The sequence below is a fragment of the Scyliorhinus torazame genome, chromosome 15 (assembly GCF_047496885.1).
Source record: "Scyliorhinus torazame isolate Kashiwa2021f chromosome 15, sScyTor2.1, whole genome shotgun sequence".
NCBI classification, from domain to species: domain Eukaryota; kingdom Metazoa; phylum Chordata; class Chondrichthyes; order Carcharhiniformes; family Scyliorhinidae; genus Scyliorhinus; species Scyliorhinus torazame.
In genome coordinates, this window is record NC_092721.1 from 162,078,218 (window position 1) to 162,092,358 (window position 14,141).

General features: G+C 48.6%; 1 protein-coding gene across 3 annotated transcripts in view; it reads left to right on the forward strand.

The window, feature by feature from the left end:
* nbeaa (neurobeachin a) overlaps positions 1-14,141 on the forward strand; it is a 1,435,335-nt gene that overhangs the window by 749,959 nt on the left and 671,235 nt on the right. For all 3 annotated transcript variants that reach the window (XM_072477018.1, XM_072477016.1, XM_072477017.1), the window contains one exon: positions 4,646-4,707. In XM_072477018.1, the coding sequence (XP_072333119.1) occupies positions 4,646-4,707 (62 nt within the window). The remainder of the gene's footprint in view (positions 1-4,645; positions 4,708-14,141) is intronic.

Genomic DNA, 14,141 nt, shown 5'->3' on the forward strand with positions numbered 1-14,141 from the left:
TTGCAAGCCAACAGCCACCAGAAGCAGGTGGTATAGCATGCAGGACAGGACGTTCATTAGGTCCGAGGTCCAGCGTCTCTTGCGGGAGGGGGTCATAGAGGCCAGCAAAAGCCCCTGGAGAGCTCAGGTGGTGGTCGTCAAGACCCGGGAAAAATTCCAGATGGTGGTTGATTACACCCAGAACATTAACCGGTTTACGCAACTCGATGCGTACCCCCTTCCCCGGATTGCAGACATGGTAAATCAGATCGCGCACTACTGCGTGTTCTCCACGGTGGATCTGAAGTCTGCATACCACCAGCTTCCAATCTGCCCGGAGGACCGCCACTACACGGCGTTTGAGGCAGACGGCCGCCTTTTCCATTTCCTCTGGGTCCCCTTTGGCGTCACGAACGGGGTTTTGGTGTTCCAACGAGCAATGGACCGAATGGTGGACCAGTACGGGCTGCGGGCCACGTTTCCGTACTTGGACAATGTCACCATCTGCGGTCATGATCAGCAGGACCACGACGCCAACCTCCACCGATTTCTCCAAACCGCCCAAAAACTCAACCTCGCCTACAACAAGGAGAAATGCGTTTTCCGCACAACCAGACGAGCCATCCTCGGCTACGTCGTGGAAAACGGGGTCCTAGGGCCCGACCCTGACCGTATGCGCCCTCTCCGACAACTCCCTCTCCTTCGCCGTCCCAAGGCTCTGAAGAGGTGCCTTGGAGTTTTCTCCTCTTACGCCCAGTGGGTCCCCCAGTATGCGGACAAAGCCCGCCCACTATTTAAGGCCACCCTCTTTCCACTGGCAGCCGAGGCTTGCCAGGCCTTCAACTGCATCAAGGCGGACATCGCCAAAGCTGCTATACGCGCGGTGGACGAGTCCGTCCCCTTCCAGGTGGAGAGTGACGCCTCAGAGGTCGCTCTCGCCGCCATCCTCAACCAAGCAGGCAGATCGTGAACTGCAGCAGCTGCGGGCGAAAAGGACACTTCGCCAAGGTCTGCCTGACCAGGTCTAAGAACTCGAACTCACAGACCCGATCCACAGACTCACAGGCCCCCAAGGTGGCAGCATGTCTGCCGACTCTGCCTCCGCATAACATGTGCGACTCATGGGAGCCGCCATCTTGGCCATCCTCCCCCACGCGGCCGGCCGCGTGCGATCCATGGGGGCCGCCATCTTGGATGCCATATTCCTCACTGCCCGCCACGCTCGATCAATGGGGGCCGCCATCTGCTACGCCACTCGACGCGTACGACCTACACGGACAGCCATTGCGGAGCTGCCCCAGCACCTCTGATCACGCCGCCGGCTACCCACACCTCAGCGCGGTCACCCTGGACCAGTCGCGACCTAAGCACCTCCGGAGCTCCATGATGGCCGTCCAGGTTAACGGGTACAAGACACCTTGCCTTTTCGACTCTGGGAGCACAGAGAGCTTCATTCACTCGGACATGGTAAGACACTGCTCGCTCCCAATATTCCCGACGCAACAAACCATATCCCTCACCTCTGGGTCACACTCGGTGCAAATCTAAGGGTGCACTATCCTCAACCAAGCAGGCAGATCGGTAGCGTTTTTTTCACGCACCCTCACCACCTCCGAAAGTCGACACTCCTCGGTCGAAAAATAAGCCCAAGCCATCGTGGAAGCCATGCGGCACTGGAGGCACTACCTCACTTGTAGTAGGTTTACCCTCGTCACCGACAAACGATTGGTTACCTTCATGTTTGACAATACGCAGCGGGGCAAGATCAAGAATGATAAGATCTTGAGGTGGAGAATCAAACTCTCCACCTATAACTACGATATAGTATATCGTCCTGGGAAGCTCAACGAGCCTCCAGATGCCCTGTCCTGCGGCACATGCGCCAGCGCGCAAGATGACCGACTACGGGCTATCCGCGATGACTTCTGCCACCTGGGGGTCACCCGGCTCGCCCATTACATCAAGGCCCGCAACCTTCCCTACTCCACTGAGGAGGTCAGAGCTATAACCAAAGACTGCCAAATCTGTGCGGAGTGTAAACCGCACTTCTATCGACCGGATAAGGCCCACCTGGTAAAGGCATCCCGGCCCTTTGAATGCCTCAGTATCGATTTCAAAGGACCCCTCCCCTCCAGTAACCGCAACACGTACTTCCTTAACATCATAGGTGAGTTCTCCCGCTTCCCGTTTGCCATCCCCTGCTCTGATATGACCACCCCCACTGTCATTAGAGCCTGCATAGTGTCTTCACCCTGTTTGGTTTCCCCAGTTATGCCCACAGCGACAGGGGCTCATCGTTCATTAGCGACGAACTGCGTCAGTACCTGCTCAGTAAGGGCATCGCCTCGAGCAGGACTACCGGTTATAACCCCAGAGGAAACGGGCAGGTGGAGAGGGAGAACTCAACTGTCTGGAAGACCGTCCTACTGACCCTGCGGTCCAGGAATCTCCCAGTTTCTCACTGGCAGGAGGTCCTCCCCGATGCGCTCCACTCTATTAGGTCCCTCCTTTGCACGGCCACAAACCAGACTCCTCATGACCGTTTGTTTGTTTTCCCTAGGGGTGCTACCTCAGGGGCCTCGCTTCCGCCCTGGCTGATGACACTGGGTCCAGTCCTCCTCCGAAAACATGTTCGGAGCCATTAGATCAACCCCCTGGTAGAGAGGGTCCAGCTCCTGCACTCCAACCCACACTATGTGTACGTCGAACACCCCGATGGCCGGCAAGATACCGTCTCCCTCCGGGACCTGGCGCCCGCAGGCTCCAACACCACTCCCACTACTGCATCTCCCACACTATGTCCCGTCCAACCTCCCATGTTCAGCGCCCCCACCCCTTTTACAGGAAGTATCAGTGCTGCTGACCTGCGGGGCCGCCTTCAGTGTTGTACCAGTTACAGGCAGGCTCAGTTCTAAGCTGATTAAAACCATTGTATACTTCTCCACGTGTCTTCGAGTGAATTGATGGTCACATCAGCATGATTGATAAGAGCCGGAAATGCTTTGGAGTCAACCTATGTTCATATATTGTTCCATATCCAGTCTCCAACCCCATCTGAATGTGGCTAGGATTCGGCCCTTATTTTCCAAGGAGTTTGTGGCTTCCTTATTGCTACCAAAATATACAACCTCACACTTATATATACCAAAGTTAATTTACCTGTTACACACCGATTCTACAAGTTTATTAATTTCTTCCATGAATATGTTGAATGCTTCTGTTGTATTATCTGCACATTACCATTTAATCTTGTCCACAAATTTTGAAATTGTTCTTCCAACACTTCCAACTCTCAAGTCCATATCATTAATGTTGATGTTGAACAACAGTTGTCCTATCACATCTTTGTGGAAGAGGACTTCTCACTATTTACCAATCTGAATAACTACCGTTAACCCCACACTGTGTTTTCAGTTCCGTTAACCCCACACTGTGTTTTCAGTTCCTTTAACCCCACACTGTGTTTTCAGTTCCGTTATCCCCACACTGTGTTTTCAGTTATTAGCCAGTCTGATATCCATTCTGTTACTTACCTGTTGACGCCACATGTTCTGATTTCAGTCATCAGTCAAATATATTTTGGAAATCCAAATATATTGCCCTTTCTGCATTACGCGATCTACCTCATGTCAGCCATGGCACAGTTGATAACATTCTCACCTTTGAATCACATGGTTGTGGGTTTAGAGCTTGAATTCAGCAATCTAGGTTGGCATATAGTGCAGTACCGAAGGAAAGCTGCACCGTGGTGCCATCGTTCGGATGAGATTTTAAATCGAGGCCCCGACTTTGATTCTCCGTTCCTGTTGACAGCGGTTGTGAGGCAGACTCACAATGGAGAATCCAGCACCCCATCTACCCTCTCGTGGACATAAAATATGTCACACAATTTTGAAGAAGAGAAAGAGTTCTTCAGGTGTTCTGGCCAATATTTATCCCTCAATCAACATCACAAAAGCACATTGGTTTTTGGTCATTGGCACATTGCTGGTTTGATCATTTGCAGCATGCAAATTGACTGCCATGCTTCCTACAAGACAGCAGTTAACACACGTAAAAGTATGCCTTTGGTTGTAAAGTGCTTTGAGTCATCTGGTGGTTCTGATAAGTGCGTATAAATCCAAGTCCTTTTTCCTTTTTCCATTTGTTTTTAAATAATTCAATTAATTCGTCAAGCCCTTTAGTAATCCATGCAAACTTATATTTTCAGTTTCCAAATGAACTTCTTTTATATCTATTTATAACCTCTTCTTATTTACCATTCTTCTTTCTATTGCATCTTTGAGTGCCAGTATTTTTTCCATCACTGACATTGAGCTCATTGGCTTATGTTTTATCTTTCCCCTTTAATGTGTTGAAGGAGTTTGAAGAAATGAGCAAAATTGTTACTTACCTGGCTGCAGTTTTTCTAACCTTTGTAAGTTTTACCCACACCTGTTATAAAGCTCTCTCCCCTCTTTTTATTTATCTTGATGACCTGACATGATTTCAAGGCAGAGATGATGGTCCAATAGTCTGCAAATGTGTATTTTGTTTACCGGTGCTATTGAAAGTCTCTGCAGCCTTGCGTGCTATTGGGCTAGTCAGTGCACTCTGGAATGTTCTACATCTTGTTTTAAGTTAATCACCTGTTGCTTTAAACAAATTTATTTGTAATCTTTTACAGGCCTGGTGTGTATGAAGTCCAGTACCTCTGTCGTAGAGTTGGTTATGTTGCTGTGTTCACAGGTAAAGTACTTCAAAGGAATATTTCCGAAACTGTAATTTAGTTTCTATTTTGACATGAAAAATGTCAATCATTTACAAAAATCTATAAATAGAGATGATTCTTAGAGCATTAGGATTTATGAAAGTTGAAAAAAAATTGATCCATGGCTAATGCTCTTGGGACACACATTCAGATCCCACCACAGGAACTGGTGGAATTTGAATTCAATTAGCAAATCTGGAATTAAAAACTAGCCTCAGCAATGGTAACAAATTAAACTGCAGTCAATTGTTGTAAAAAGCATCTGGTTCACTAATGTTTTTTAAAAAAGGAAGGTCTACATGTGACCTACATGTGGCATACATGTGACTGCATACCAACAGCAATGTGTTTGACTCTTAAGTGCTTTCTGAAATAGAACATAGAACATACAGTGCAGAAGGAGGCCATTCGGCCCATTGAGTCTGCACCGACCCACTTAAGCCCTCGCTTCCACCCTATCCCCGTAACCCAATAACCCCTCTGAATCGTTTTGGTCACTAAGGACAATTTAGCATGGCCAATCCACCTAACCTGCACGTCTTTGGACTGTGGGAGGACATGGAGCACCCGGAGGAAACCCACGGGGAGAACATACAGACTCCGCAGAGACAGTGACCCAGCGGGGAATCGAACCTGGGACCCTGGTGCTGTGAAGCCACAGTGCTGTCCACTTGTGCTACCGTGCTGCCGTAGCAAATGACCTAACAAGCCACTCAGTTGTATCAAACTACTACTGGACAGTCAAGAAGGACTGATGAATTAATACTCCTCCATGTTGACCACTTGGAGGAAGCACAGAGGGTGGCAAGGGCACTGATCACAGAATGTACTCCGGGGTGGTTTCAATATCCATTAGCAGGCATGACCCAATAGGACCATTACTGACCAAACTGGCTGATTTTTCAATGACATAGCTGGTAGACTGGGTCTGTGGCAGGTGGTGAGGAGACCAACAAGAGGGAAAAACCTACTTGACCTTGTTCTCAACAATCACCTGCCACTGTGCATGTCAGTATTGGTAGGAGTAACTCGCACTGTCCTTATGGAGATGAAGCCCCATCTTCACATTGAGGATACCCTCCATCATGTTGTGTACAACTACCACCATACTGAGCGGGATAGATTTCAAACAGACCTCGTAACTCACAACTGGGCATCCATTCGGCGCTGTCAGCAGCAGAACTGTACCGCAAACCATAACCTCATGGCCCAGCATATTCCCCAGTCTACCATTATCAGAAAGCCGAGAGATCAACCCTGGTACAATGAAGAATGCAATAGGGCATGTCAAGACTTAGTAAAGTGATCCCACAACATGCAAATCAGATCTATGCTCTGAGGTCCTGCCACATCCAGCTGTGAATGGCAGTGGACCATTAAACAACTAATTGGAGGAGGAGACTCCACAAATATCCCCATATTCAATGATACGGGGGAGGGGGGAAGGGTAGCACATCAATGCAAAAGAGAATACTGAAGCGCTTGCAGCCATTTTCAGCCAGAAGTGCAGAGTAAATAATACATCTCGGCCTCCTCTAAAGGTCCCCAGCTTCATAGATGCCTGTCTTCAGTCAATTTAGTTCACTCCACATGATATCAAGAATGGCTGAAGGCACTGCATATGGCAAAGGCTTTGGGCCCTGACAACATTCCGGCAATGGCACTGAAGACCTATGCTCCAGAATTAGTTCTGCCCTTCGTCAAACTTTCAGTACACTGGCATCTGCCTGCAAATATGAAAAATTACCCAGACATGTCCTGTTCACAAAGTCAAGACAAATTGAACCCAGCGAGCTACTGCACCATCAGTCTTCTCTTGATCTTCAGTAAAATTATGGATGGGGTTGATGACAGTGCTATCAACTGGCACGTACTCTGCAATAACTTGTTAACAGGGCTCAGTTTCATTACCATAGGGCCAGTCAGCTGAATTCATTACAGCCTTGGTCCAAACATGGGCAAAAGAGTTGAACTGAATAGGCGAAGTGAGAGTGACTGCCTCTGACATCAAATCAGCATTTGACTAATTGTGGCATCAAGGAACCCTTGCAAAACTGGAACCTATGGGAACCAAGGGTAAAACTCTCCACTGGTTGGAGTTGCACCTAGCCCAAAGAAAGATGATTGTGGTCATTGGATGACAATCTCCCCAGTCCCAGGACAGTGCTATAGGAGTTCCACAGACAGTGTCCTAGGCCCAACCATCTTCAGCTGCTTCATCAATGACCTTCCCTCCCTCATTAGGTCAACAGTGGGTATGTTTGCTGATGATTGCACAATGTTCAGCACCATTCATGATTCCTCAGATTCTGAAGCAGCCAGTGTCCATTAGCAAGTCTGTGTCCAATATAAGAGTCATTCCAGTTTATTTCCTTTGTTCCCATTTCTTTTATTTTAATTTTATTATCTTTGCTTTGTAAACCCATAATCAAAATATGCCTTTAAGCAGAAGACCCCAGCTGAAGCAGCCTGCTTGTCAGGACATTGTGTTCCAGGTTTTGCATTTTGGAGAGGTGAAACCAGACGCTTTGGTGCTGAATGGATCTTAGGAACCAGCTTTCGACGAAGTTGGTTCGAATGTTTGGCTGGCGACCTGTGGGTTGGCCAGGGGACAGTGTTCTTCCCGACAACAGTCAGTGATTGATTCCTACTTGATGCTTTCTGAGAGAAGCTGGGAGAAGTCATTAAACATTGGGAGGAGAAGGAACGCTCTCTCTCTCGTGCTGAAAGCACTGCTTTATTGGTCTTAAACCAGTGACTGCCTGGCACATCCTTGCTGTAACCTGGAAATGATCCTGAATTTACAGGAAAAGTAGACAATCTTGCCAGATGACTTTAAACCTACAAAGTAAGAAGAGCTGTGTTTTCTCCCGCTCTCTGCTGTCAGTTGCCTACTGTCTTTGTGAGTCTGCAGTGAAAATCATTACTAGCTGAAGGAACAGAAAGTACCCAACAGAAGGCCTAACCTTCAGAAAGACATTAACTAGAGGTCATCCGAGTGCATCAAAGCTCCTTTATCCTTTTATTTTATTCACAGTTTCTTTACCTCTCAGTCACCTGTGTGTGTGTGTGTGTGTGTATAGAGGGAGGGGGTACTTCCTGGATGAGTGCAGCTTTGACAACACTCAAGAGGTTCAACACCATCCAGAACAAAGCAGCCCGCTTGACTGGCACCCCTTCCACAAACGGTCACTCCATCTACCACCGCCGCACTGCAGCAGCAGTGTATACCATCTACAAAATGCATTGTAGTAACTCACCAAGGCTCCTTAGGCAGCACCTTACCAAACCCATGACCACTACCATCTAGAAAGACAAGGGCAGCAGATACATTGGAACACCACCACTGGGAAGTTCCCCTCCAAGTCACTCACTATCCTGACTTGGAAATATATCACCGTTCATTCACTTTCGCTGGATCAAAATCCTGGAACTACCTTCCTAAGAGCACAGTGGGTGTACCTACACCATATGGACTGCAGCTGTTCAATAAGGCAGCTCGCCACCACCTTCTCAAGGGCAATTAGGGATGGGCAACAAGCGAAGCCCACATCCTGTAAAAATTAATTTTTAAAAAAGAAAGGGGGGGTTTGGAAACGGGGTATTAGATGGTCAATTACATTTTTCTGTCAGTTAAATTATAATATACATTATAAAAGGTTACTTGTGCTATAGTCACAAAAGCTGTGACAGCAGTTTATTGGGATCAGCCTAGGTTCTCAGATATTTTTAAATAACATCTAATTTCACTTGTGCTGCGACTCCGGGTCAAGTGGGGCTGGGATTGACTGCGCACTAGCCCAGGGGGTGGTAACATAATTTGGTGGCTCGGTCCTGGGATTTTTGGAACGGTAGACAGTGATGATTTGGGATACAGTATATACTGAAGGGACACCTGGCTGGATTCTCCGTTTTTGGGACTATGTCCCTGTTATAACCTGCCTACTTACCATTGGCTGGGGACTAATGACTATCCCACAATCCTGTGGGAGTATGAGCTTCCCCAATGAGGGGGGCGGAGAAATCACTAGTAAACTCCTAGTATAAATAAGCTGGCCAGTTCAGGAACCAGGAGGAAGGAGTATCTAGCAAGGGAAGTTACTGCTACTGTTATGTATATATGTTATAGTAAATAAATGTTATTACTTTGTATCCTTAAAACTCGTGCTGGATTCTTCGTGGCCCTTACAAAAGTCCCCAAGCCATCGTGAAAACTGTGGTCTTTTACGCCAGGAAAACTGGCGTCAAAAGGACACAGCTTCACCATCTTGCAGGGGACTAGCTGTCGTGGAGCTCGCAGCTCTAGTTACCGATCCGGCACCCCGCACATCCGGGTCAGAGGCTGTCCATGTGCATGTCGGCGGCCTCCAGTGGCTGCGCCGTACTCCATGGCAGACTCAGCCTGCGGACCTGGATCGCCGAAATAGTACCCCGCTCGCCCGCCCCGGACCGCCTGCACACATGGCCCCCAGTCCCGAATGAAGCCCCCCCGCCCTCCGATCAGCCCTCCCCTGACTGTGGCGACCCCAGACTGAATCCGCAGCCGCCACGCGAGGTTCCCGAATGGCAGGATCATGTGAGATCCATGCCGTCGGGAATTCGGCTGGTCGGGGACAGAGAAAAGCGGGGCGGGCCTCAGGCAATGGCCTGATGCGGTGGATATTCGAGTACGCCGCTTTTCGGGGGGCAGAGAATAGCAAAACAGGTGGTGGTGCCGATGTCGTGCGCAAAACCGCATTCTCCGCCCTGTCGCCGAACGCGTTTTCACCGTTGGGGTGCGGCGAATCCAGCCCCTGTTTTTTAATAGCATAACAGGATGACCCTGAAAGCCTTTCTTCAGGTGCAGGACTTTGTCATTGGTTTATTTACAAGGGCTTCGAAAAGACAAGTAAATTTAATTGGCAAGTGAATTAAAAGCAAAGGTGTCGGTTGAAGTTAAAAAAGCAGAGATATAGACTTAGAAAACAGTGGTAATAGGATTGGACAGAGTCAGCATGGATTTATGAAGGGGAAATTATGCTTAACAAATATACTGGAATTCTTCGAGGATGTAACTACTAGAGTTGATGAGGGGGAGCCAATGAATGTGGTATATTTGGACTTTCACAAGTCTTTTGACAAAGTCCGCGTAAGAGATTAGCAAAATGAAAGCGCGTGGGATTAGGGATATTATATTGAGATGGATAGAAAACTGGTTGGCAGACAGGATCAAAGAGTAGGTATTGATGGGTCTTATTCAAATTGTCAGACAGTGACTAGTGGGATACTGCAGGGATCGGTGCTAGGACCCCAGCTATTCACAATATATATATTAATGATTTAGATGAAGGACAAAATGTAATGGGTGGGATTCTCCAGTCCGGCAGCCACGTTTCCTGGAGTGGCGCGCCCTTGCCGGCAGCGGGATTCTCCAGTCCCCCAGCTGGCCAATGGGGTTCCCCATTGTGGCTACCCCACGCAGTTGGGAAACCTGTGGGCATGGGTGCGCTGCCGGCAAACTGGAGAATCCCGTCGATGGAGAATTACGCTGAATATCTCCAAATTTGCAGATAACACCAAGTTGGATGGGAGGATGAGCTGTGAGGAGGATGAAGAGATCCTTCATGGGATTTGGACAAGTTGAGTGAATGGGCAAATCATCGAATCATAGAATTTACAGTGCAGAAGAAGGCCAATCGGCCCATCGAGTCTGCACCGGCCCTTGGAAAGAGCATCCTATCCAAGCCCACACCTCCACCCTATCCCCATAACCCAGTAACCCCACCCAACACTAAGGGCAATTTTGGACACTAAGGGCAATTTATCATGGCCAATCCACCTAACCTGCACATCTTTGGACTGTGGGAGGAAACCAGAGCACCCGGAGGAAACCCATGCACACACGGGGAGAATGTGCAGACTTTGCACAGACAGTGACCCAAGCCGGGAATCGAACCTGGGACTCTGGAGCTGTGAAGCAATTGTGCTAACCACTATGCTATCGTGCTGCCATGCAAATGAATGGCTGATGCAATATAATTTGGATAAATGCGAGGTCATCCAATTTGGTAGCAGAAACGAGAAGGCAGACTATTATTGTAATGGCCATAAGGTAGGAGAGAGGAATGTGCAACAAGATCTTAGTGTCTTTGTACACCAGTCACTGAAGATAAACATACAGGTACAGCAGGCGGTAAAGAAGGCAAATGGTAGGTTGGCCTCCATTGCGAGATGATTTGAGTACAGGAGCAGAGATGCCTTGCTGCAATTATACAGGTCTTGGTGAGTCCACACCTGGAATATTTGTGCAGTTTTGGTCTCCTTATCTGAGGAAGGATGTTCTTGCTCTGCAAGAAAACAGACTAATTCCAGGAATGGTGGGACTGAGTATGAGGAGAGATTGAATCGGTTAGGATTGTATTCACTGGAGTTCACAAGAATGAGGGGGGATCTCATAGAAACCTATAAAATTCTAATAGGACTAGACAGGGTGTATGCAGGAAGGATGTTCCTGATGGTGGGAGTGTACAGAACCAGGGGTCACAGTCTGAGGATATGGGACAGACCATTTAGGACAGAGATGAGGAGAAATTTCTTCACCCAGAGAGTGGTGAACCTGTAGAATTTGTTACCACAGGAAGTAGTTGAGGTGAAAACATTGTATGTTTTCAAGAAGCAGTTAGATATAGCACTTGGGGTGAAGAGGATCAAACCATTTGGGGGGGAAAGCGGGATTAGGTTATTGAGTTGGATGATTAGCCATGACCATAATGAATGGCGGAGCAGGCTTGAAGGGCCGGATGACCTCCACCTGCTCCTATTTTCTATGTTTCAATATGTTATATTCATTTTTTTTAATGTTTTTTATTGGGTTTTTTATATATGGTATATTTACAAATGTACATATAGAGAAACCAAAAAGAGATAACAAAAACACTACATAACTAAAAAAAGCCAAGGGGTGGGAAAACAAAAACTGGGGAAGTGTATATATATAAAATGGAAAGACAATTATGTTATACATGTCATACCCCCCCCCCCCCCCCTCTTCCTCCTGTACTTTCTCACTCTCTGTTGCCCTAGAGTGTTCGTTGTGGTCTCTTTTCTCATGACTTGGCTACTTTCCCCTTGCCCTTGGCTACTTGATTATTTCTTTGTTTGTTTGTTGGCACAAACAGGTCCCGGCACAGTGAATGGGTCCCATGTTTTGTGGAAGCCCTCTTATGACACCCGGTTGGCAAATTAGATTTTCTCCATTTGGAGAAATTCTGATTGGTCGGACAGCCAGTCTGCAGCTTTAGGTGGTGCTGCTGACCGCCAGCTAAGCAGGATTCTACGATGGCCGATCAGGGAGGCAAAGGCAAGGGTGTCCGCCCTCCTCCCCATGAAGAGATCTGGCTGGTCTGATACCCCGAAACCGCCACTTTCGGGATTGACTCCACCCTCATCCCCACCACTTTGGACATCGCCTCAAAGAAGGCTGTTCAGTATCCAGCAAGTCTGGGGCAAGACCAGAACATGCGGGCGTGGTTGGATGGGCCTCCGTTCACATCTGTCCTCCACTTCCGGGAAGAACCGACTCATTCGGGTTCTGGTTAAGTGGGCTCTATGTACCACCTTTAGTTGCATTAGGTTGAGTCTTGCGCATGTGGGGGTGGAGTTTTTTTTATATACACATTTTATTGAGGTATTTATGGTTTTAGAACAACAACAAAATAAACAATGTACATGAAAATATAAACATAGTGCAAAAGCCGTCTTTCTCCCTTACAGGTCCCACCTTTACTAACCCCCTACTCTAAACTAAGCTAACCCCCCCCTCCCCCCACCCCCCCCCCCCCCCCCCCTTCTGCTGACATTTAATTTTCCCCAAAGAAGTCGACAAACGGTTGCCACCTCCGGGCGAACCCTAACATTGACCCTCTCAAGGCGAACTTGATTTTTTCCAAACAGAGAAAGCTAGCCATGTCAGTTAGCCAGGTCTCCGTCATCGGGGATTTTGGGTCCCTCCAAGCTAATAGTATCCGTCTCCGGGCTACCAGGGAAGCAAAGGCTAGAACGTCTGCCTATTTCTCCTCCTGGATTCCCGGGTCTTCCGACACTCCGAAAATCACCACCTCTGGACTCGGTGCCACACTTGTTTTTAATACCTTGGACATGACATCCGCAAACCCCTGCCAGAATTCCCTAAGCTTCGGGCATGCCCAGAATATATGAACATGGTTCGCTGACCCTCCCGCACACCTATCTTCTATCCCAGAGAACCTGCTCATCCAGGCCACTGTCATGTGGGCTCAGTGAACAACCTTAAATTGTATCAGGCACATGTTGTGGATGTGTTGACTCTACTCAATGCGTCCACCCAGAGACCATCCTCTCTCTCTCCTAACGCCTCTTCCCACTTGCGTTTCAACTCCTCGGTCTGCGTCTCCTTGGACCCCATGAGTTCCTTGTAAATGCCAGAAACCCTCCCTTCTCCCACCCACACTCTGGAAACTACCCTGCCCTGTATCTCCCTTGGTGGTAGGAGCGGTAAGGTTGAGACCTGCCTATGTAGGAAGTCCCGCACCTGCAGATACCTAAACTAATTTCCCCTCGCCCATCCAAATTTCTCCTCCAGCTCCCTCAGGCTAGAAAAGCTCCCCTCCATAAACATATCCCCCATCCTCTCAATCCCTGCTCTCTGCCATCTCAGGAACCCTCCATCCAGCCTCACAGGGGCAAACCGGTAATTACTACAGTTTGGAGACCAGACCGATGCTCCCTCCGCTCTCACATGCCTCCTCCATTGCCCCCAGGCCCTCAAGGCCGGCACCACCACGGGGCTGGTGGAGTACCGTGCCGGCGGGACGGCAGAGGTGCCGTTACCAATGCCCCCAAACTGGTACCCTTACATGATGCCGCCTCCACACGCTCCCATACTGACCCTCCCCCCACCACCCACTTCCTGATCATGGCTATATTCGCCACCCAATAGCAGTTACTAAAGTTCGGCAGCGCCAGCCCACCCTCCCCCCGGCTCCGTTCAAGCATCCCCTTTTTTTACTCGCGGGTCTTACCCGCCCTTACAAAGCCAGTGATCACCTTATTGACCCGTTTAAAGAAGGACCGTGGAATAAAGATGGGGAGACAGTGAAACACAAACAGGAATTTTCATTGTCTGCACCCACCCAGCTAGTGACAACGGAAGCGCGTCCCACCTTCGAAAATCGTCCTTCATTTGGCCTACTAATCGGGCCAAATTTAACTTGTGTAGCCGTTCCCATTCCCGTGCCACCTGGATGCCGAGGTATCGAAAGCTTCCCCCTACCACCCTAAATGGCAGCTCCCCCAATCGCCTCTCCTGCCCCATTGCCTGGACCGCAAACATCTCACTTTTCCCCATATTTAGTTTATACCTCGAAAACTGGCCAAATTCCCCCAGAATCCTCAG